A 24,267-nucleotide genomic window follows, 5' to 3' on the forward strand; every position below is an offset into this window, starting at 1 on the left:
GTATTTTAATAACACGGGGTTTCACCGTGTTAGCCAGGATGGTCTCGATCTCCTGACCTCGTGATCCGCCCGCCTCGACCTCCCAAATGCTGGGATTACAGGCTTGAGCCACTGTGCCTGGCCCTAGAGTGGTTCTTTCTTCCTCACGACGAGCTCCCCAGGTCCGTCCCAGCGCACCCGTCACCCACAGCCCCTTCTCCCGGCGCCCCGCAGCCTAACTTGCCGCGCCGCCGACCCCTCTGTGGGTGCAGCTGAGCGACGGCCCCTCAGGACCCCACCTCTCCCTGGCGAGAGCCAAGTCCGTCTTGCTGACTCCTGAATCCCAAAACCTCGCCCGCCCTTAACTCATCCCCATTCCTGGGGGAAGGAGCGGCGGGGAGGCTCCACCCCTCCCTCGCAGGCCCCACGGAGTGCTCCCCTCCTTTGTCACCAGCCAGAGCAGGGCTGGCGGACAGCCCCTCTCCACCCACTGGACGACCAAGGAACTAGGCTGGCCTCTGTCAGCTCCCCTCCAGGCTTCCAGGCCTTCTGCCATCTGCCCTCACCCCCAGACTCAAGGAGTCAACCTTGACTCCATCTCCTCCGTAGCCCTCCCAGACCGGCCCCCATCACTGCCTCCTCTGGGTAAGGGGAGGGCCTGGCCCTGGTGAAGCCCTGAACCATGCCATCTGCTGTCCACCCCCTATCTACCTCAGGCTCACATTTCTCCCACCCTGGGGCCTGGGGCCCTGCCTGGACTCTGTCCTGGCTTGAATCACCCCTTCCCTCTCTGGTCCTTCTCAGCCAAGCTACAGAACAATTTAATTTTACAAATGACAAGATGAGATCATTCTCTGCACCTTAGACCCAGCCTCCTGTCCCCGCTCCTTCCTGAGGGGCAGAGCAGCCGGGCCATGCAGTATGGAAGCTCTTCGGTCAGGCTGTCCAGGACTGGACCTTGGCTCGGCCACCCCAGCAGCGCAGTGACCCTAAGGATGGTGATCAGGAGCTGGCTGGGTTTGTAGACCAGGCCTGGGACTGTCTTGCCAGCTTAAGGGCAGTGTCCGTTCCCACTGCTGCCCCTCATCCACTGCACTGTCCTTGCCGTCCTTGAGGCCCAGGGAGCTGGGAGTGGGGCAGGAGGAGTGTTGTCCTTGTGTACAGGTGGGGAAACTGAGGCCCCGCCCCAAAGGCCTGCGTGAGAAGCAGAGCTGGGACAGGAGCTGCTCTCCTGGTTCTCTGCAATTCCCCACCCCATCTGGGCTTCAGCTTCCACGTGAGGAGCGTGGAGAGCACAGTACCCCCAGGGTGGTTGGAGGATAAAAATGACCTGTATGGGTTGAAGAGCTGGTGTGGCAGCTGAACAGAGCCCCACAGAGATGTCCACATCCTAATCCCTGGAACCTGTGGATATGTGACCTTACAGGGTCAAAGACACTTTATAGATGGGCTTAAATTAAGCCTCTTGAGAGGAGGAGTGGAGCCTGGATGATGTGTGTAATCACAAAGGTCCTGAGAAGGAAGCAGGAAGGTCAGAGTCAGAGAGGAGACGCAAAGATGGAAGCAGAGCCGGAGTGATGAGGCTGCAGATGCCTCTGGAGGCTGAAAGGACCAGGAAACAGATCACCCCTGAAGCCTCCAGAAGGCACACCGTCCTGCCCACACCTAGAACTGGAGTTGATAAATGCGCACATGCTGTTTTCAACCACTGTGTTGGTGGCATTTTGTTATGGCAGCAGCGGGGAACTAATACGCCTGAGTGACCCCTTATAACCCACTAAGAAGTGCTGCCTCGGGGAAGGCAAGGTGCAGAGGAAATGGCAGCGGCAACCTTGACATCAGGTGCCCAACCCTGGTTGCAGGAGGAGGTGGGGGCAGCCCAGGTGGCTGCTAGGCTGCCGCTGGCTTCTTGGGGCAGCTTCTGGGGAGACCATCCTGCTTCATGGCATAGCCTGAAGGGCACGAGCTGAGGATAAGGCTTCCAGGTTGGCGATCGGAGCAGGCGCTGCTCAAATTGAATTGGCCCAGCTGCTAGGGGAGACTGGGCCAGAGAGGGTGGGTTCCCATTAAAGCCTGGGTGTGGGGGACATTAGCCATGACTCCCGAGGGGCATGGAGGGGGCAGGTGGAGTGTGGTCAGGACGAGGAGCCCATGTAGCCGTCCCAGGACCTCTCCAGCCACCTCGGTCCACCCTGAGCCCCAGCCCTGCTCAATGGGTGTGTGGGGAGCACCTTCCCTTCTGCAGAGGAGCCAAGCTTGCCTACCCTAGTCTCAGGAGGAAGGGGCCAGCCTGGGTCCTGGGGCAAGTGCCACCTGCACACAGAGCCCCACAGTCATCTTGGGATCTCCCAGCATCACCTGATGAGCAAGGACTGGCTGGGGAGGGGTCCCCAGAAGCACCCAAGCATCCTGGTCCTCTGGGATCCTCAGCCCCAAGTCCCTAGGGCAAGTTGGGGAGTGCACCTGTCTCCACCTCTGGCAGCAGGAATGGCAGGGCTTGCAGGCGGCAGCATGGGAACCTGCTGCTGCTCAGATCCCAGGCTAGCCCACATGGACTGCTGAGCCAGAGAGCCCGATGAAGACACAGGGTTTGAAAGAAACCCATCCAAGTGGAACGATGGCAGCACCCTGACGTGCCCCAGCACTGCCACATTTCCTGATCCCAGCTGTGTGGGTGCAGAGGAAGTGGACCTGGGGACAAGACCCAGGCCTGAAACCGGCACCCAGCTTTGGGGGAGAGTGAGGCGGTTAGAGGTCAGGAGTCAGTGTGGTCAGGCAAGAGTGGGAGGTGGGGTGGACAAGTGTCCCCCACCTGGTCTCGGGGGTCCTCCCCCATCATCACCGTATAAAAGACTGAGCAGGGGCAGGCGGTGGCTGAGACAGTCCTAGATGCTCCCACCTCACCTCACAGCCCTCCATCCGGGCACGAGGCCGGGCTGGATGCAAGGCTGCGGCTGGGGCGGGGCAGGGACCACAGCAGAGCTATTTTTGCTTATGTTGCTGCAGCTGCCGCAGCAAGCATCAATCATTGATGCTGTGGGCATCCCCTCCTGCGGAGGGTGGAGGCAAGCAGCGCCATCAGGCCATGGGGGCAGGGCAGCGGCTCTGCTGATGGTCAGGGCCCGGGGAGCCTCGGCTCCTCACACCAGGGCTTGCACCCCAGGCCCTGGCACCCAGCCTCAGGAAGGCCATGGGCAACCAGTGGGCTGGGCAAGTGTCCCCATCTCAGTGGTCCAGGGAAGAGGTGGAGGCTGCGTGCACAGGAGAGAGCATGTGACGCCCTCTCCCCGGGGTGACACCTACAGCAGGTGTGGGGCCTTGTATGTGCCAGGGGTGGCTGTGAGTTGGGCTTGTGTCCAGTGATGCTGTGGGTGGGGGCATGAATTCCTGAGCCCAGGCCCGCTTCTGTGGTCCTCCCTAGCTGGGCATCTGTCCCCAGAGGGGCACATGGGGAGGAGACTGGAGCTGGTCGTGATGACAGGAGCACAGGCTTCAGCTGGCAGGAAGGGACTGGGATGGGGGCTGGCAGCCCCTCTCATCTTCTCCCCTGCTCCCACAGCTGTGACCCTGGAGCCCTCTTTCGGCTGCTGAGGCCCTGGTGGGTGGGAGGAGGGATTCTGGCTGGCCCCTGGGGAGCCAGTCCTCAGCTGCACATAGCCGCAGCCTGCCTGTTTGTGGGGGTACACTGCCCAAGTTGCAGGCCCTCCCAGAGGCATCTGGAGTGAGATAGAGCTCTCAGGACCCCAGGTTCCCTGAGGTGGGGAAGCTCTCTGGACAGACACCCCAAGGTGTCTTAGGACACTGTCAGCTTAACCCTCAAGCTAGGAGAAGACCCCCAGAAGGAGGGTGGGAGGGGCAGTCCTCAGCTCCCCAACAGTCACAACCAGACTGCGGCCCCAGCACTCAGGGCAGTGCAGAGCCAGAGGCCACTGCAGAGAGACAGCAGCCCTCTGTCTCAGAGTGGGCAGGAGAGGGGAGGGACGGCCTCCGGGTGGAGCAGGCCCTGCCCAGACCCCATCCTGAATTCTGGGGCCACAGGGGAGCACGGTGCAGCTGCGTGTGTGTGTCTGTGCCCACCTTGGAATTGGGCAGCCCCGTGCAGGGCAGAGGCGAAGTTCCTGGACCTGGGCAGCCGTCGTTGGTTCTGGGACCATTTCTTAGCCAGGGGTGGACAGGCCCAGTGGACACAGCTAGGGGAAGATCTCAGCCACCCCAGGCTGAGGGGCAGGACCAGGGCAAAGTCCTCCCAAGTGTGGGGTCCCCACACTCCCGTGATGCCACGCTGAACTTGCGCTCTCACTCGGTGCCCACCAAGATGGCCTGGAGGGTTCTCTCATCTTGCTGAAGGAAAACAGAGGCAGGGGCAGCAGGTAGTAGCCCAGGGACAGGGACATGTCGGAGGCAGCCCCAGCTTCCCCACCCAGGGCTCCATCCTCACCCATCCCGCAAAGCCGAGGGGAGTCCCTATAGCCCTGTGCAGATCATGCCAGACAATCAGGAGAGGGGCCAGTTCATTTGGATGGGGACCCAGGAGGCCAAATGACTTTGTCAAGGCACACACCTGACGGGGCTGAGGACACAAAGGTGGGCGAGTGCCCTGAGCTGCCCCTTGTTCCCAGGCCCTGCAGCCAGACTCAGACACAGAGGACTGGCGGGCCAAGCCCCTGGCAGACCAGGCAGAGGCATGGACGCAGCCAGGGACACACACAGAGGTGTATGCACCCGGGCACCCTAGTGGCTCTCTCCCTGTGCCCAGAGAGTGACTGACTCCAGGTGAGCAGAGCAGGACGGGCTCCTGGGGTGGGAGGTAAGTGCAGGGCCTCTGGACCCCGGGCAACACTGCTCAGCCCTGAAAGAAGGACATTGCGAGGGGGTGGGGTAAGACCCGCGCCAGGTCACCGCATGAGAGAGAAGGTTGTGCCCATCATGCCTGGGCTCATGGGCAGGAGGCTGCCAGGGCCTCTTCCCGGCAGTGGCTCTGGCGTCCGTCTGATCGGCTGCTGGATGGCTGCCCGGTGGCTGCAGCGCAGCTAACGGGAACTGTTGAGTGAGTCATCGTGCCCCGGTGGCTCACCTGGGCCCGCTAGCTGTGCGTGGTCTCCAAATGAGCCCAGGAATGTGTGTGCCCCTGTGTGTATGTGTACACGTGCATGGGTCTGTATCCTGGTGTGGGTGTTCATGCATGCAGGCCTGAGTGTGTGTGTGCCTGTCTCTGAGTGTATCAAATATCCCAGGTGGCCTGCGTCTGTGTCTTGGTGAGTTTGTGATCTTGTCTATGAGTGTGTGTGTCTGCCTGGCCCTTCCGGTACAGCCTGGCCTCTTCCCACCCCAGGAAAAGGTGTCTGTGTGTGTGTGTGTGTGTGTGTGTGTATGACAGAGCATGTGTGTTTGTATGTATCTCTATGTGTATGTGTCTGTGTGTCTCTGTGTGTGTGTCTGTGTGTGTGTGTGCCTCTGTGTGTACCTGTGTATGTATCAGTGTGTCTGTCTCTGTCCGTGTCTGTCTGTGTGTTTCTGTGCCTTTATCTCTGTATGTATGTATGTGTGTGTGTGTATCTGTATGTGTGTCCGTGTGTGTGTGTGTCCGTGTATGTGTGTGTGTGTGTGTGTGTGTCCCCGCATCTGACCCACACCCCTGGACATTGCCAGGCAGCTCCTCATGGAGATGGCAGTCCTCTTCTGGCTCTCTTCCAGCCCTGCCTCCCCCCACAATCCCTGCAGAACTCCACTCCTTCTAGGGTGTGCCCGGCTCGGGTCTACACCAGGCTAGGCGTCACCAAACTCTTAGAACTCCCTTGGGCCCCTGCCCTCCCTGTCCACACCCCCAGGTGTGCTGCCTTTGTGTGGTGCCCAAGCTAGATCCCAGGGAGGCTCCCACCCTCTGCACTCTGATCCTCACCAAGTCCCCTCTGCCTGAATATCCTTTCACTCTCTCCCATACCATGGCCCTGGTTCCACTGCTCCTGTTTCCAACTGTGCCCCATGCCAACACCCCTAGCCACCTGCACAGTCTTTCCTCAGCTCTCACCACGCTCAGAGACCCTGCTTGGAGCCTTAGGTGGCACCTCCTACCGACAGGAGCCCCCTCAGCCGCCTTGCTGCCCTGCCCCCGCACACTGGACCTGACTTTCAACCCCAGCCCTTTTGCCCCCATTCTCTGCACACACGCTACTCTGTCCCCTCTCTCCAGAACACCCTACACTGCTTGGCACATGCCTCACCCCTAAGGTCCCAGCTTACACTGCCAGGAGCCTTCCAGGACCCCCGTTCCCCCGCCCCCAGGGCAGTGCCGCCCTGCAGAACGCCTCATCCTTACAGGCTTGCTTGTGTCTACACCAGACCTGGAGCCCCTGGGGCAGGGCCAGTGGGGTGCTGGTTGCCGCTGTGTCCTAGGCCCCAGGCTCTTGACAAGAATCAGTAGAAAGGATGACTCTGGGCGGGGTTGTGGCTCTGGGACGGCCCCCAGCGCTGGGCGCTCCCGCACGCAGCGCCCACCCCGCAGCCCTGCCCGGGGCGCCCTGTTCCCGCTGCACTCTCTCAGCCGCGTCCTCGTATCTGCCACCCACCAGCCCCTGCAGAATTCTATCTTGTCCTTATGTTGCCAGATCACCTCCTGCGGTGCCCGCGACCGCTGTTGTCCCCGCAGGCTGCCCCCAACCCCAGCTTGTGACTAAAGTGTCTGTCTCGCCCGGAATGGGAGGTGAAGACAGCGGCAAGCCCAGGAGCCTCGGTGCGGGGATCCAGAGGTCGCTCCCTGGCGGGAGTCCAAAGTTAATTCTGCGGACGCGACAGGCGGGCAGGGGGCGCGGGGTGGGGCGGGGCCTCGCCGGGAGGGGCGGGGCTGCGGCGGCGGCAGCCAATGGGCTGAATGAGGCCGGCGGCACCGCCCGCGAGCGCGCTCCGCAGTGGCCCGGCAGGGCTGGGCGGAGCAGGGCGGGGTCCTCGCTGAGCGGCTGGGTAGCCTGGCGCGCGGTGTCCGCAGTCCGAGGTCGGCCGCCCGCGGCAGCGCAGGGCAGCGGGGCAGAGCGCGGGTCCCGCCTGCCCGCCCGGTGCGCCGGAGCCGGGACCAGCGACTGGACGCGACGGGCCGCCAGGCCCGCACCGCCTGGCCGCCGCGATGTGCGACTGCTTCCACATGGTGCTGCCCACCTGGCCCGGAACCCCCGGCAGCGGTGCGCCCCTCCCCGCCTGCAGCCCGCTCCCCTGGGGCGGGTGGGCTACGCGCGAGAGCGCGCGCCGAGGCGTGTCCAGGGGCGCGCAGTGCGGGCCTTGGGGGCGGGGGACTCGGGGACGCCTGCGGGACTCGCGCGTGGTTCTGGGCCTTCCCGGCCGCTGGAGTCTCTTCTCCCGTGCCTCGCGTTCTACCTGTCCGCGGCTGTCGGTCCCTGCTCCTCTCCTGGCCTCTGAGGCTGTCTCTGCCGCTCACTCCCTACGTCACTCGCGGTCCCTGTCTGTCTCTCCTTCTCGCTCCTGCCCCGCTCCTGGGACGCTGTCTGGTCGCGAGGCGGCCTCCTGGGAGGTGCTACCGCGCTCTGGAGCAGGGCTGGTGTCTGCAAGGGGCGTGAAAGCCCGGGCCGCCGGGATCCGGGGCACCTGCACCAGGCTTGCCCTCTCACCTGCTTTGCGGGAGAGCAGCCAGGCTAGTCCAGGAGTCTGGGCTCTCCACTTTGGTCCAGGGCTTCCAGGCAGGGCTGGGCTGCGTCTACTGTGTGGCTGTGTGGTGGGGACGCTGGCTAGGTGGAGGCTGTGGCAGGGCTAGGCCTGAGGTCTGGGGCCTGGTGAGGGGCCTGAATGGGGTCAAAGTCAGGCCACAGGGTCCCGCAGTGCTGGGCAAGGGAAAGTGGGTGCTACCTACTGGCATGCCCCCAGGGATGTTCAGTAGTAGCCTCTCTCTGAGCCGCAGCCTACGGAATGTGTACCTGCTGCTCTTTGTGTGTCTGTCCCTGCACTGGGCCTGGTTCCAGGGCCTGGGTGTCTCAGCATCTTGGAGGGCAGGCCTGGGGGGGGGCCAGTCCCTTGGGCACTGGGTCTATGCTGCTGCAGCTGACCACACCCAGGGCATTGGCAGCCACCGGCCGGGGGGTTGGGCTGGCCCGCACTGGTGCAGGCTGGACCCCACTCCTTGGGGAAAACAGGTCAATGCTAATTGTGCCCACAACGCTGCAGGTGCAGAGGGGTGCCCTTGGCCTGGGCATGCCCCCCAGCTGCAGCAGGCACTACCAAGGCCCCTCCTGTGGCCTGTCTGTCTGGTGCGCACTTAGGGTGGGAGGCTTGTCTGAGGGGCTCCAGAGCAGGGAGGCCCCTACAGCACCTGCCTCACGGTGTCGCAGATGGGAGCCCAAGGTGTTTGGGTACAGCAGCGGGAGGATGATGGCTCCGGTGGGCTGGAGGCCCCCGGCCCCCTCCTCTTTCACTCTGACTGGCCCTGCCCACATGGCTGCAGGTCGACCTCCTCAGAGGGAGAAGGGCAGGGCCCCCAGGCATGGGACCACTACCCTGACCCCGGCTTCCCTGCACAGCCGTTCTGCTCTGCTTCCTCCTCACTCACGGGCACCCAGAGACTCCCAAGCTGCAGGGTCCAGGACCATCTCACCCACCCCCTGCCTCCACAGAGGCTTGTGCTGGCTTCGTGGTTCCCAGCCCGTCTGGGGCAGTCCCTCTGTGTGTCCAGCCTACGGAACCATCCGCTCTTAGGGAATAAGGTCAGTGGCTCTCGCTGGAGCTTTGGCAGGAGACTTGCAAGATCAGAGCCCTTGGGAGTTCTGTCCAGCACACCGGTTCCCAGACCCTCCAACCCTGCTGCCGAGGAATGTGCATTCCTGACAAGCACCCTGCCACCTACTGCCTTTCCCAGCCTGGATTTGGTCCAGGCCTTTTCCACCTGCAGTCGCCTCTCAGCAGGCTGGAGATGGGTGGACTCTCCCCTGCTCTCGTCTTCCTGTCCAGTCCAAACCTGCCCTCTGCCAGCCGCACCAGGCACCAGCCCAGCAGGGAGCCATCTCCTGGGCGGCTTTTGTGCCGAGGCTGCCCCCTGGTGGCCATGCTGGGACCACCCCACGCAGCGCTGCCGACTGTTAACACCAGCCAGTTCACTCCCAGTGGGCTCTGGGTGTCACACCCTTGCCTACTCCAGGGGCAGGTTGCCTCTTTCCCAGGGGCAGAGCTAGGCCCCTGATAACTGGGGAGACAGGGAACCCCTCCCTGGCCCTGGCCCCGGCCCTGCACCTGCTGCCCTGGCGTGGCCTGAGCACCTCCCACCACCCCCCAAGAAAGCACCACCGTGTTGGGAAGGCCCCAGGTGGTGATACCATGCGAAGATGTGTGGGTGGTCTCTTCTCTGGGGTGGGGGTCATGAGATGGCTTGGCCCTTTCCCAAGAAGGGTGCAAAGCAGAGCAGCTGTGGAGGTGGTCTCGCTGTTCTGTGCCTCGCTGGTGCCCTCTACAGGGCCTCGGGCTGCAAATGTGGGTCAGGACCTCAAATTCGGGGACAGGAGTGATTGCAGCTGCCTGTGCTGCTAGCTCCATGCAGCCAGGGATGCCGAGTGACAGTGCGGGCGGGCCTGTCGCCACCCTGGTGCCTCCCTGACTGGGTCGTCCACACTGGGGGAGGGCTGTATTCCCATTCCGCAGACAAGGACACTGAGGCTGGGGACAGTGAGGCAGTGACTCCCTGGGCTCTTAGGGGCCAGAGCAGAATGTCGCACGCTTTGGTCAGTGACATGCTGTTCTGACAGGTGATGGCTCTGCCCTGCCCCACCAGGCAGGGTGACCGCAGGCAAAGGAGCCCCTCTGTAGCCGCTAGTGGCAGGAATGGGCCTTGAGGAGGAGGCAGCAGAGGGCATCCTGGAGTGCCCTCCAGTGAGGTGGCCTTTCAGAAGCCACCAACAGCGATGCTGTGTGTTCCTAACAACAACCCCAGCTCTTTCCCTAGTGGGGAAACGGAAGCTGGGCCACCAGGGAGGGAGGCTGGGCTGCCTGCTGGCCTCTGGCTCCTGCCCCAAGCCTCAGGCAGTGCCCACCTCGTGCAGCTCAGGGAAGGGAGTGGGGCTCAGAAGTGGACAGGAGGGTCAAGCCCGCAGAGCCTCCAGTTCCAATGCCCCAGGAGCCCGCTCCCTCCCAGCCTTCTCCATGCCCAGGAAGCGGAGTGCCCACTCCCATCTGGGCTCATCGTGGCTGGGCCTGCAGCGGGAATGCCCTCATTGCCTTCTCTCCATTTGGCCAAGCTCTTCTGTCCTGGGCTGGGCTAAGAGCTGCCTCTTCTGGGAAGCCCCCTGGGTTGCTGGGTTCACTCCCAGCTCTCCCCTGGACTCTGGCCGGCTCTGTGTCCTTCCTCTTGTGACACCTATGCAGAAGGCCTCTGTTTCAGGCCCAGCTAGGGGCTGGCTTGGCCAGGTGTGGAGAAGTGTAGGTGCCGGGGAGGAAAGGCCGCCAAGCCCCAGCAAGTGGGAGGCGCTGGCCATCCGGGGGTCCCTGCCACCCACTGCAGGAGTAAAATGCCACACTCTCCCAGCTTGGTCTTCCGGCTGGCAGAGGCAGACCCTGCGCTCAGGGATGGTGTGAGCTGCGGGGGTGCTTCTCTGTCTGTCTGTCTGCCTGTTCACCCATCCTTCTGGGTCTCAAAGCCACCCTGGGAATCCTGGGACCTGGGAGGTCATAGCTCAGCAGAGCAAGGGTCCACCCCATTGTTCCGTCAACAAATGTGAATCCCATTTTTGTGGCCAGTGCAGCCTTAGGGGGCACAGAAGGGCCAGAGAGGGCTCCCTGGAGGGAAACTGGCCCAGTGGAGACCGGGACTGGTCATGAAAAAGAAGCGGAGGCAGAGCAGGAGGAGCTTGCAGAGGCTGAGGGCGAAGTCAGGGACCTGCAAGGTGTTCAACCCAGTGCGTCTGGGACAGGGTGGGGTGAGGATGTAGAGGTGGCAGCGCCAGCTGCTGGAGGGAGGGCTTTGACCTGAGGGCACTGGGGAGCCCCATAGGTCTTAGGGAAGTTTTGGCGGGAAGGAAGCTGCTCTGTGGGGGATGTAGAGGCCAGGTTAGCTAAGGGAGCTTAGCGGAGTCTTAACTGGACACACAAGGAGGACGGGGCATGCTCTCTGCTCCCCTCCACCCCCTCTAAGGGTGACGGGATCCCCAGCCACACTGTGAGCTTGAGGGTGTCTCCACCAGGCCCCACCTGCACTTAGCCTGGGCCTCCAGATTTCCTTTTATTTTTCTTTTTTTGGAAGTCATAGGCTGGCCGGGAGTCAAGGCCTTCCTTGCTCGGATAAATATTTAATAGTCAGAAGCACTTTCTAAAATGGAAACATGGAGCTGGGCCCAGGAGGCAGGGGGTGGGGAGGGGCTGGGGCGGGAGGCGGTGCTCCCCCATCCCCGCACCCCACAGAGGCCCGCAGAGGTTTTTGCAGCCACCGCCCTCCCCTCCGGCTGCCGGTCCCTGCCCTGCCAGCTCTGCTGTGCAGACTCGGACTTGCTGACCCAGTGTGTGCTTGTGAGGGTGGGAGTGGCACTGGGGCCTCCTCTCTGCACAGCTCTTGGGAGGGCCTGGTTTCTGAGGTAGGAGGCTAGGCAATTGCACAGGCTGTTCCGGGCAGGAGTCCGGAAAAGGATCTCAAGCCACACCCCTGCCTGGACGCTGCTGAGGGTATAGCCAAGCAGGGGCAGCTGGGGGGTGCCCGGGACGCGGCAGGGGCGGGACACTTGGGGGAGCCTCACTGGGCTATGTCCGTGTGAGCCCTGCCAGCTGGAGGGGCTGTCAGGTGATGGAGCCTGGGTGGGCAGGAGGCCCCATGACTCAGCCCCACCGGGTGGAGTTAAGGCCCCTTTGTTTAGGGCTCCAGCCTTCGGTCCTCGGCCTGCTCCTGCTGCCTGGCAGGCCTGGCTCCTGGGTGAGCCGGCACCAAGGGCTCCTTGGTGACACATGCCCTGAGAATGCCGAGCTTCACGCCTTGGCCTCCTCCCGGCTGATTCACCATCCGCTGCCCTCAGCGCTGCCTGGCCGCCGCCAGCAGCCGAGTTTCCATGGCGACTCCTAGCTGGTCCTGGGTCCTAGCAGCTCTAAGCCAGGACTAGCTGTGCAGTGCGCATCACAGGGCATGCCGGATGGCCTAGGTCTCAAGGTCTGTGATGTGGTGGCTTAGCAGATGCCCTCCTTGCCGTCCCTCCAGCTGATCAGACACCTGCCTGAACAGTGAGGCCCACCACGTGGTGCCAGGGGTCCGGTAGGTGGGGCCCCCAGGAACTGAGGCAGGTGAGCAAGGCCCTGCCCAGCACCCGCCTGCTGGTGGTCAAGTGTGCCTCTCTTGGGACTGGGTAGCAACAGGGGCAGGGTATGAAGCGTGGCTCTCCAGCTCTTACCCTTCCCAGTAAGTGGCCCTGAGCCAGAGCCCAGGGCCTCCAGCCTGACCCCATCCCTTGCTGTGTGTCTGCACCATGCTGTGGGCACCCACCGCCAGAGGCTCTGGAGCCGAGGGCTCGGTGCTGACTGCCTGGCGGGGGAGCAAGTCCAGGATCTGAGCTGGGAGGGTGCCCCAGGCAGAACCAGTGGCACGTGCTTAGAGTCTGGAGAGGGCCTGGGGCAGGGTGTGGTGAGTTCCCATGGCGGTCCGTGTTGGGGAGGGTGCACCAGGAGGAGATCTCGGTCATGTGTTCCAGGGCTTGGCGGACCACACTCGCCACACTGCAGTGAGGGTCTGGGAAGGGCTTGCGTGGCCGGCGCTGTGGCCAGCTCTGCAGGGCACCTCCCTCTGGCTGCTGTGAGGTGGGCCTAGCTGGGGTGGGGGCCCCAGCAAAGGCTCTTGCGGGGGTCAGTGCTGTGTCTGGTGTGATGGCCCCGCTCTGTGCCAGCGTCTCCTTCCTGTCCCACTCCAGCCGGGCTGGGCCTGTGGGTACGGTGCTGACTCAGCCAGCCCTGCCCTGCCTGGCTGATTGTGGGTGTCAGGTGGTAAACAGGTAAACAGCGTTCCCAGGTGAGAGCTGTCTGGGAGTGTCCCTGGAGCAGACGTGGCCAGCTTTCCTGCCTCTGTGTAAATAGAGTCGTTTTCTATCTTTGTGGCCATTAGGTTTTTGTATCAGCCTTTTTAGGGCATTGCAATGGGGGGAGGCCAGGAAGGGGCCTGGGATCAGGTCCCTGAGGAGCCCCTGGGGCCTCTCCCACCCCATTTGCCAGCCAGTGCCCCTGCCCTGGGGCTGGGACAGAGCCTTCCCTGCCTTCGAAGTCCTCTGGCCTACTTGGGGACCCCTTCTCTCTGTGCCCTCTTCAGGCCATCCTGGCATCCCGTGGCGGGGGCAGCCCTCTCAGCCGCACCTTCCCACCTCTTCCCATGCAGCTGGGGCCTGGTGCAGGTGCAAGCTGTTCCATCGCTGACCTCCCAGGCTGGGTCTGACCCCTCGCTGCCTGAGGCCTGGGCTGGGCCTCGACTGTGCGGGCCTGCTCCAGACTGCCTGTTGGAGGCAGGTCCACACCCAGGCTATGGGCACAGGGCTGGCACCCTGGGATCCCAGGGGGGCTACACGTAGCACAGCTGGTTGAGTCCTGCTGGAGCCTCCTGGCTGCCCAGAGCAAAGAGGAGTGGGGGCTAAGGGCCCGGGGTGCAGCAGGGTGAGGTGACCAGGAGGTGGGCCAAGCAGCTGGAGCTCTGGGTAGTGGGGGACTTGGGGTCATGAGACTCGGGTGTTTCTCAGCCACTACTTGTATTGGAATGACTGGGAAGGATGGGAGGCTTGTTAAAAAAAAAAGCTAGGCCAGTGCAGAGGCTCACACCTGTAATCCCAGCAGTTTGGGAGGCTGAGGCAGAAGGATCACTTGAGCCCAGTAGTTTGAGACTAGCCTGGGCAATACAGGGAGACCTTGTCTCTACAAAATAGTTAAAGATTAGCCAGGCGTGCTGGTGTGTGCCTGCAGCCCCGGCCACTTGGGAGGCCAAGGCGGGAGGATCACCGGAGCCTATGCGTATGAGATTAGCCTGGACAATATAGTAGGATCCCGTCTCTACAAAACATTTTTAAAATTAGCCAGGTATGGTGGCGTCACCTGGAGCCCCAGCCACTTGAGAGGCTGACACGGGAGGATGGTTTGAGTCCAGGAGTTTGAGGCTGCAGTGAGCCACAATCGCACCCCTGCACTCCAGCCTGGGTGAGACAGAGAGACCCTGTTTCAAAAAATGCCAGTTCCTGAGCCCCACCACACCCCGCTTCCCAGATACCCTGGTGCTTCGAGGTGTGGCGGCTGCTGTGAGTTTGGGCTGAGCCGGCTGAAGGGAGGCCAGGGTCGGCTGCCCTGGGGGCTCAGGCAGGTGGCAGATGACCAGGCCCCAAGGTCACTGGCCCAGTGGGCTCAGCCCTGCCCTTAGGCTATACCTCTCCTCCCTTCTGGGCCAGCCTCTGTCCTGGTCCCCATAGGGAAACTGAGACACAGGGCTTGTGCAGAGCCTGCCTGGAGGGACCTGCCTCAGGCCTGTGTCTGTCCCCACAGCAGGACCTGGCGCACACTAAGGCACTCACCAGACTGGGCTGGCTGTGTGACTCAGAGCGGTCTGTTCCTCTGCGGTCAGCTGCTCAGGCTGGGGGGGCCCTCAGGGTGGGGTCCCCAGTTCCAAGAAGCTGAGTGAGTGTTGGGGGCTGGCCAGGATCCTGGCCCATCAGGGGACCCGCCTACTCCCTCTGGTGGGACGTGGGGGTCCTGGCAGGGTCCAGAGCCAGCCCTAGGAGCAGGCGGAGGCGGGACAATGGGGGGAGGAGCTGTGGAGGGAGGAACCGGGCGTGGCAGGGGGAGGTGGCCAGTTGGGATCTTCACTTCTGGGCCAGTTGGGAGAGCGTCTGTAGCTTCCTTGGTAAGTGGCTCCTGTGCCCATGCCCGGACACCTGCTTGCCTCACTCTTCCGCGGGTCTGTGGGGGCCAGCAGGCCACCAGCAAGGGGGTCTGGAGGAACAGAGCTGGGCTGGGCATCCACCTGACCTGCAGATGACGGATGGGCACGGGTGTTAGTTCACCGTGGCTCCAGCCAGGGCCAGCGGGCTGGGCAGGGATGTCAGGGAGAAAGCCCCGGAGGCCCTTCTCCTGGCTCCTGGTCCCTGGGGTGCCGGAGGAGCCCAGGCCATACAAGGTGTGTGGCAGGATGCCGAGCTGTGGGTCCTGGGCAGGTAGGGGACAGTGGCTCTTGTTTCCAAGGAGCCTGGGTGTGGGGGGAGGTGAATGCCAAGGGCACCTGCACTCAGGCCAGCTGCAGGTCTGCAAGTCCCCAAGGTGGGCGTGGGGCCTGCGAAAGGGTCCTCAGATGACCCTGTGCTTGCTTGGTGCACAGCGGCCCTGGGTGGCTGTGGAGTGTGGTTGCTTCCAAAGGCCAGGTTTACTCTCCTGGGGGTACCCGAGGTGGGCTGTGGGGGCCTGGGGTGAGGGGTAGCCCCATCACAGGGTCACACTGCCCTGGACGTCTGTGGGGCCGGCCTTTCAGCCCAGGGAAACTGGCTCAGGCTAGCCTGCCTGGGATGGATGGGAGCGTGGGGCTGTTCCTTTTGGCTGCCAGATCCCTCAGAGAGGTGGCTTGTGTGCTACCCTGTGCCTCAGTTTCTCCAGGAGCAGAAGGCGATGAACTGGGTCCACCTGCTGCCCTCCCATCCCCATCAACTGGCTCCCACCCTCAGGCTTAACCAGCCTTTTCCAGGAGATCTGACAAGCTCCCTCCTTTTTCCCATGCACTGCCTGCACTAGCATTTATTATGCACCTACTGTGTGCCAGGCTCTGAGGGCTTGGTGAGCAAAGTGTTCTGGGGACCAGGGAGCAGGCAGTGTCCAGAAGCCATGGCAGGGTGGCCAAGCTCAGTCTGTGAATTTGCCCAGCAGAGAAGACAGCCTGGGAAAGCCCAGAGAGAGAGAGCCCGTGGCCCAGGCAGGCACAGTGAGGGCTGGAGAGGCTGCAGATGTCGGCTAGGGCTGGAGCAGGCACGGAGAGGCTTCCAGGCCAGTCTGACTGATGGACGGCACCAGGGAGCTACGGAAGGTTGTTTCGGGAGAGGGTGATATGAATAGCCTCACGGGTGCAGCTGGGCTGCAGTGGGGAATGGCTGCTGATGGGCGAGGAGCCCAGCTCCCAGGTCTAGGGGACTGAGTCTGGCTCCCCGGCCCTCCTGCAGCCTTGGAGGCAGACACAGAGGCAGGAGCGAGAGCCTGAGCTCATCCCGAGAGTTATCTCGAGAAGCATCATCGGGGAGGGCGGGAGATGTTGCTCGGGAAAGTCTGAAGGTCTCATGACAGTCAGCCCGCTTGGCACTTTCTTCATGAAGTTCCACAACTGGGTGAGGCCCAAGTGCGGCCGGCTGTGTGCGCCTGTGTCTGGGTGGGCACCGGGCTTCCAGCCCGAGGGCAGTGACTCCCACAGGGCTCCCGCCTCCATGGCCTCACTCTGGGCTGTCCATGGGTGTTCAGAGGGAGGAGCCCAGGCTAGACACACAAGTGCACACACGCCCTAGCACCTGAGCACGTACATCCCGTGAGCACACACGTGTGCACACACATCTGCAAACCTGGAGTGGGCCATTCATTCCTCCCACCCAGGATGGACTTTTCTGGCCACTGGAGAGCCAATCTCCTCCCTGCCAGCCCCCAGGGCCCTGGTGACTTGCAAATGCACCCAACCATGCCCTCCCACCTGGAGGCCAGAGATGGGGCCCTGGGGCTGCCAGTTTAGATGCAAACTTGGATTTTGTTTAAGCAAAATCCACCTCCTCCCCCCACGGACCTGTTCTGGACCCTCCAGGAACTCTCATTGAGCTGCTGGCTGGTGAGTCCTCAATTTGGACCCAGCTGTGGAGCAGGGGTGCTGGTGAGCCTCTGCCGCACTCCCCAGCCTGTGTTCCTTCTCCCCTCCCGCTCCGCCCCTCCCCACCCCCGCACCCCGCCTCCAGGCCGGGATCTGCTCCTCCCCCAAACACACTTCCTGAGGCCCCGCCTGCTCAGGCCCTGCCCCAGAATAGTCCAGTTCTCAGGGAGGCAGCTTTTCTGGGCCAGGGTGGGTGTCCTCTGCGGCTTTCACTGTGGTACCACCCCCACCTGCCCTGGCATGCAAGGGACTGACCTGGGTGCTGGGGTCCCTCCCCAAGGTTCAAGTTTTCACCCGCAGGAATGTTAATGGTAGCGTTGACGCCAGGGCGCTGGGGGGCCCGGGGAGTGGGGGAAGGGCATTGGGGAAGGAGCCAGGTGCCAACAGCCTGACCAGCTGGGCCTGGCTCAGGCAAGCGACTTCCACATTCTCCTCTGTGAAGTGGGGCTTTGGTGACCGTCAACAAGCAGTGTCATGATTCAGGTGTTGGGGCCACTTGCAGAGCCTGTCTGGGAGAACCGGAGGCGGGGCGGGGCAAAGGCGGGGCTTGTTCAGGACCTCGGGTCTGGGAGGCGGTGCTCTTGGTGGGGGACTGGGATACTGGGGCCTTCTCTCTCTCCCCACTGGCGCGGGTCCGAGGCCGGTAGCCTGGCTGGGCAGCCTTATCCCGAGGCGGGCAGGATTTCCCCCTTCCTGTTTGTGTTCCTGGGCCAGGCTCCTGCCAGCCCAGTGGCTCGAGGGGTCCCCACTCCGCAGCTCTGTGGCCAGAGGCGGGTCTGCTGCTCGCTGAGCCTCTGCGCTCCATCCCCACCACAGGCAGTGCAGGAACGGCCGCTGCCGGTGCGGTGGCTGAGGGTGGGGCTGGGGACTGTCCCGCGTGGGCCAGCGGCAGGACCAGGCATGAGGGCCAGCAGGAGCAGGGCTGGTCACGTCTCCTCCTCCTTCCCCCACGCAGGTTCCCAGCACAGGGTGTGCCCAGGGCTTGCTGTCAACACCCTCCCTCACCGGCCCCAACACCCACAAGACTACCCTGGAAAGATTTGGGAGTGCAGCCGGCTGTGCCCAGCTCAGGGGCCCTTGACCGTGGTGCCCACCCCCAGCCCAGCAGACCTGTGTTTCCCTGCCTGGCGAGTCCCTTCTCCGAGGAGTTGCCCTCCTGACCCTTTCTTGGGCCTCACGGCAGCTGCCCCCCACCCCCAACCCATCCAGGCTCCTGCCTGCTGGGTGGGGCTTTTTGGCTGGGGAGGCTGCGGAGGGAGGGGGAGGCGGCTGGGTTTCTGGGCAGCCTCAGAACACCTGCCCCACCCTGAGTGCTGGGCAGGGCCTGGGACACCTGGTCTCAGAGGCAGTGGAGCCTCTCCCCACTCATGACCCCAGCTCCACCTGCCGGCAGGGGAGCAGCTGTGGGCCAAGTGACCCAGGGACCCTCCTCTGCCCCCAGCCCTGCTAGGTAGTTGCCCCAGCTCCACACCTACTGGCTGGGTCCCCTTGGGTAAGTGGCTCCCCTCCCCCAGCCTCAATTTTCACGTGTTACCCACCTTGGGGATTGAGGGGCAGGGTCTGGGCAGAGCAGGAAGGGAAACTGAGGCCAGAGAGTGGCTTACCTGCCATTGCCCTTGGCTTAGCGGTGGGCAGGCTCTGGCCAGATTCCTGTCCCTTTCCTTGGCACCGCCCCGTCCCATGAATTTGCTGTGGGTCTGCTGTGGCTGGAGCTCCAGGCAGCTCCAGAGGGACCGGGGTGGCCCCAGCTGGCGGTCCCTCAGGGTTGTGGGGTGCACTGGGGAGCCCTGGCAGGGCCACGTGGAGGGAGTGGGGCCCTGTCAGGTGGTGGGGCAGTGTCTGAATGCCAAGGTGAGTGAGATGGGCCCAGGTGGCCAGGACAGAGTTGTGCAGAAGGGAGACAGGGCCTTGTCCCTTCACTGCCTGGCTAGGGAGAAGGGGTCTGTGGAAGAGATCGCGTCGTGGGGTTGCCAGGGGTACAATTCTTGGGCTGACACCTTGCGCAAAGCTGGTTTGGCAGGTGGGGGAAACGGAGGTTGTGGCTCTGCTGGGGGGTCATGGAGGCCAGGGGTCTGGGCCTGGCCACCCGAGCAGTAGGAAGGTGGCGGGGGCGGGATGATGTGGGGGTGAGTGTTGATGCCTCCGGGCACTGACCCAGCCCTGCCTGCCCTCACCTCCTGCCCGTCTCTTCCTTCGCTTGAGAGAACCTCCTCCAGGAGACACCATCCCCCAGCTCTGCCAGGCCTGAGACCAGAGCCAGAGGGGACCTGGGCTGTGAGCCATCTTGCAGAAGGGCAAGGAAAGGCCCATGAAGCAGCGAGGGAGCGGCAGGGGCCTGCGCAGGCAGAGGTGCTGTTGGGATGCGCAGGCATGGCCCTGGGGGTGCCTCTGCGGGAGCAGTGTCTGTAGCCCAGCAACCTACAGTCAGGGCCAGCAGAGCGGTCCATGTATCCATGAGGGAATGAAAGCTCAGAGAGGGGATGAGCTTGCTCAGGGCCACACAGCACATTGGCCAGAGCAGCAGCCAGACCTAGACTACTGCCGGGACTGGGCCTCCCCATCTCTCTTCATGGGACAGTCCCCGAGGCCAGCACACCACCCCAGAGGATAGGGACATGCTCCTTCCCAATCAGTGTCCTACCAGCAACTGGGTCTGGGGCAGGGATGGGGGCCTTAGGTCTGAGACCCTCCTCGTCACTGCAGGAGGGAGGCCCTGGAGCCCAGGCCAAGGCGCCAGAGTGGGTGTAAGTTTGGTACTGTTTCTGCTTGGAATATTTAGAGTATAATTTGGAGTGGGGGTTGAGCCTGGAGTTCTTTTTGTGGGACGGTTTTAAATAAGGGATTTGATTTTTTCTTTCTCTTTTTTTCTGTTTTTTTTTTTTTTTTTTTTTTTTTTTTGAGACAGAGTTTTGCTTTTGTTGCCCAGGCTGGAGTGCAATTGTGTGATCTCGGCTCACTGCAACCTCTGCCTCCTGGGTTCAAGTGATTCTCCTGCCTCAGCCTCCCGAGTAGGTGGGACTACAGGCACCCGCCACCAAGCCCAGCTAATTTTTGTATTTTTAGTAGAGACGGGGTTTCACCATGTTGATTTTTAAATCGTTACAAAACTACTTGAATTATCCATCGGGGCGTCCTATCTTTTGGCCTCCCTGGGCCACAGTGGAAGAAGAAGAATTGTCTCGGGTCACACACACTAATGATAGCTGATGAGCTAAAAGAAATAATTGCAAAAGAATATAAGAAAGTTTTAGGAAGTTTATGAATTTGTGTTAAGCCATATTCAAAGCTGTCCTGGGCCACATGCGGCCTGTGGGCCGTGGGTTGGACAAGTTTGGTTCTTCTTGTGGGTTTTCTAGGAATATATCCAATTAATCTAAATTTTCAGATTTATTAGTGTAAAGTTTATAATTGTGTTTGATTTTATATAGAATTCTAAAGTTTTTTATGGAGAAAGGGTACAAACCATGGCACGCCCAAGTAATCAGTCCTCTCCAGTAGACCCTGTCTGCCCGCTCCCCCTGGCGACTTCAGCCCTAGGTGGCCTGAGCCTGACTGTGAGCTGGATGTGATGGGCTCCCCCGGTACGAGTGCTTTTTATATCTAGCTTCTTTATCTCAACCTTGCGTTTGTGAACTTCATCCACGTTGCACGTAGGCATAGTTTATACCATATACTGTTCCATTGGACAAATACCTCACTTTTTTTTTATTCTACTGTTGATGGACATTTCAATCTCTGGTTTCTGGGTGCTGCAAATTATACTGAGATGGACGTTCCCGCGCCCATCTTTTGAGGGGCATATGTGCGCATATTTCTTGGCTCTGCCCCTGGCTATGAGTTGCTGGGCCACAGGGTAAGGCGTGTCAGGCTTTGATAGACTCTACCAGGCTGTTTCCAAGTGGTCGTGTCAGCTCACCCCCAACCCACACCAGGACGGAGTTCCAGCTGCCCCAGGCCTTGTATCCAGGTGGTCCACCTCGACTTTCCCATTTCAGCCATTCTCCTGGGAGCATATGGCACCTCGTGGTTTTGTTGGCATTGCCCAGATGACTAGAAATGCTGGCCATCTTTCCATATACTAATCGGCTGGTTGAACATCCTCTTCTATGAGCTGCCTTTCCAGTGTTTTCTTGCCATGTTTCTATCGGGTTGTTTGTCTTTTGGTTTGCAAGAGTTCTTTGTGCATTCTGGGTTGGAGGCCTTTGCTTGGTAAATGTATTGCAGGTATCTTCGCCCAATCTGTGTTTTGGGCAAAGATAGCTGCAATTTATCGATTTCATTTCCTTTGGATATATACCCAGTAGTGGGATTGCTGGATCAAATGGTAGTTCTATTTTTAATTTTTTGAGGAACCATCCATATTGTTTTCTATCATGGCTATACTAATTTACATTTCATGCCCCTAGTGGTGTTTTTTGATGAACGGAAGCTCTTAATTCTTTTTTTTTTTTTTTTTTTTTGAGATGGAGTCTCACTGTGTTGCCCAGGCTGGAGTGCAGTGGCGCAATCTCGGCTCACTGCAAGCTCCGCCTCCCGGGTTCACACCATTCTCCTGCCTCAGCTTCCTGAGTAGCTGGGACTACAGGCGCCCGCCACCAATCCCGGCTAATTTTTTGTATTTTTAGTAGAGACGGGGTTTCACTGTGTTAGCCAGGATGGTCTTGATCTCCTGACCTCGTGTTCCACCCGCCTCGGCCTCCCAAAGTGTTGGGATTACAGGTGTGAGTCACTGCGCCTGGCCAGAAGCTCTTAATTTTAATATAGACCAATATCTGTCATTTTTTGTGTGTTCTGTTTAATAATTTTTCCCCTACTCCAAAAGCAATTTCTATTTATTTTCTAGAAATTTTATTGTTAAGCCTTTAATTTTGGATCTATAATCCACATGAAATTAATTTTCTGTGGCTGAGGTGGGGCGAAGATTAATGTTTTTCCATATGGATATCCAATGGATCCCAGGCCATTTATTGAACAGATCATCACAGCTTTGTGTATGTGTGTCTGTTTCTGGGATCTCTGTTCTGTTCCATTGGTCTTGACTTGCATTTTCCTGATGACTGAAGATGTTGACAACAACAAGAAGTGTATGAACACTCTTACATCTTCTTTTGTGAAATGTCTGTTTAAATCTTCTGCCCATTTTTAGTTGAGCTTTTTGTCTTCTGTTGAGTTGTACAAGGGCTCCATGCAAGTCCTTTGCCAGATACATTCACTGCCTTTTCATTTTCTGAGGAAAATGAAAGCTCTTAAGGCCAGTGTTTTAAATTATGAGAACTTAAATGTATCAGTTTTCGTTCTATGATCCTTGCCTTCTGTATCCTAAGAAAACTTTGCTGCCCTCAAGGTGGTAAAGAAGTTCTCCCATATTTTCTTCTAGAAGTTTTATAGTTTTTGGTTTTACATTTCCCTCTATGATTCATTTCAAATTCATTTTCATGAGTGATGGGATGGAAGGGTCCAGGTTTATTGGTTTCCCAGTAAATACCCAGCTGTTCCAGGACCATTCAGTGAAAAGACTTTGCTTTCTATTGGAATAGCTGGGCTGCTTTGACAAGAATTTGGCTGGGCATGGTGACTCACGCCTGTACTTTGGGAGGCCAAGGCAGGTGGATCACTTGAGGCCAGGAGTTCAAGACCAGCCTGGGCAACATGGTGAAACCCCATCTCTACTAAAAGTACCAAAAAAAAAAAAAATTAGTGAGGCATGATGGCGCATGCCTGTAATCCCAGCTGCTTGGGAGGATGAGGCATGAGAAACGCTTGAACCCAGGAGGCAGAAGTTGCTGTGAGCTGAGATTGTGCCACTGCATTCCAGCCTGAGCGACAGAGTGAGACCCTGTCTCAAAACAAAACAAACAAACAAGAATTAATTGGCCATGTAAGTGTGGGGCTATTCTGGACTTTGTTTTCTGTTCACTGATTTGTGTTTCTGCCACACTGTCTTGATTCCACTGGGGGTCAGAGAAGAGAACTAGGATGACTGAAGTTATTTTAAATTCGTTGAGACAGGTTTCTGAGCCAGCATGGGGCCTGTCTCAGTGACTGTCCCCTGTGCACCTGAGAGCAGCATGCACCGGCTGCTGTCAGGAGTGTTCTCCCAGTGCCAGTTTGGTCTCGTTGGTTGATGGGTGCTTCAAGTGTTTTGTATCTTCCCCTATTCTACTTTGTAAGGTTATCATTTCCTAAGAGTGTTAAAATCTCCTATTGTATAATAATTGTGGATTTGTTTATTTCTCCTTTCAGTTTTGCCAGTTTTTACTGCAGTGTTTCAAAAACAAGATCTAGGTGTTTTTTGGTTTGTTTGTTTTTTGAGACAGGGTCTTGCTCTGTTGCCCTGGCTGGAATGCAGTGGCATGATCTCGGCTCACTGCAGCCTCAACCTTCTGGGCTCAAGTGATCCTCCCACCTCAGCCTCCCGAGTAGCTGGGCCTACAGATGTGCACCACCATGCATGGCTAATTTTTAAATATTTTCTAGAGATGAGGTCTCACTGTGTTGCTCAGGCTAGTCTCAAACTCCTGGCCTCAAGTGATCCTTCTGCCTCGGTCTCCTAAAGTGCTGGGATTACAGCACAAGCCATTGTGCCCAACCTAGTATTCCATTTTGGTTCCACTATTGGCTTATTACCTATACATCTTTTCATTTTTTTAATGGTTGCATTATGGTTTGTACTCTGAATATTTAACTTATTACAGTATAATTTCAAGTGAGATTTTCCTCCTTTAATGTAAGATCTTCACAACAGCAACTTTTTTTTTTTTTTTTTGGGACGGAGTCTCGCTGTTGCCTATGCTGGAGGGCAGTGGCAAGATCTTGGCTCACTGCACGCTCCGCCCCCCAGGGTTCACGCCATTCTCCTGCCTCCACCTCCTGAGTAGCTGGGACTACAGGCGCCCGCCACCTCACCCGGCTAATTTTTTGTATTTTTAGTAGAGACGGGGTTTCACCATGTTAGCCAGGATGGTCTTGATCTCCTGACCTCGTGATCCGCCTGCCTCGGCCTCCCAAAGTGCTGGGATTACAGGCGTGAGCCACCGCGCCCGGCCCACAACGGCAACTTTTGCACTCCATCCCCATCCTGTCATATGCTTTACTTCTATATTTGTAAAATTCTAAGATACATTTTATTTTGTTATTTTTTTTTTTTTTTTTTTTGGAGACAGAGTCTTGGTCTGTTGCCAAGGCTGGAGTGCAGTGGAACAATCTCAGCTCACTGCAACCTCCACCTCCTGAGTTCAAGTGATTCTCCTGCCTCTGCTTCTTGAGTAGCTGGGATTACAGACGTGCACCACCATGCCCAGCTAATGTTTGTATTTTTAGTAGAGACAGCATTTCACCATGTTGGCCAGGCTGGTCTCAAACTCCTGGCCTCAAGTGATCTGCCTTCCTTGGCCTCCCAAAGCGCTGGGATTACAGGTGTGAGCCACCATGCTGACTTATTTTTGTTTTATACAGTTAATTACCTTTTTCTTTTA

At 59.5% G+C, this 24,267-nt stretch overlaps 1 protein-coding gene across 4 annotated transcripts in view; it reads left to right on the forward strand.

Moving 5' to 3' along the window:
• The first annotated feature begins 6,910 nt into the window (after positions 1–6,910).
• AHNAK2 (AHNAK nucleoprotein 2) overlaps positions 6,911–24,267 on the forward strand; it is a 38,922-nt gene continuing 21,565 nt past the window's right edge. Inside the window, exon 1 of one of the 4 annotated variants that reach the window (XM_055287966.2) lies at positions 6,911–7,151. In XM_055287966.2, the coding sequence (XP_055143941.1) occupies positions 7,097–7,151 (55 nt within the window). In that variant the 5' untranslated portion in view covers positions 6,911–7,096. Of the gene's footprint in view, positions 7,152–12,216; positions 12,226–14,745; positions 14,807–16,879; positions 16,982–24,267 lie in introns of those variants that run through there. The other 3 variants (XM_063645435.1, XM_063645433.1, XM_063645434.1) reach the window with 3 other exon arrangements.

The sequence above is a fragment of the Symphalangus syndactylus genome, chromosome 8 (genome assembly GCF_028878055.3).
Source record: "Symphalangus syndactylus isolate Jambi chromosome 8, NHGRI_mSymSyn1-v2.1_pri, whole genome shotgun sequence".
Lineage (NCBI taxonomy): Eukaryota > Metazoa > Chordata > Mammalia > Primates > Hylobatidae > Symphalangus > Symphalangus syndactylus.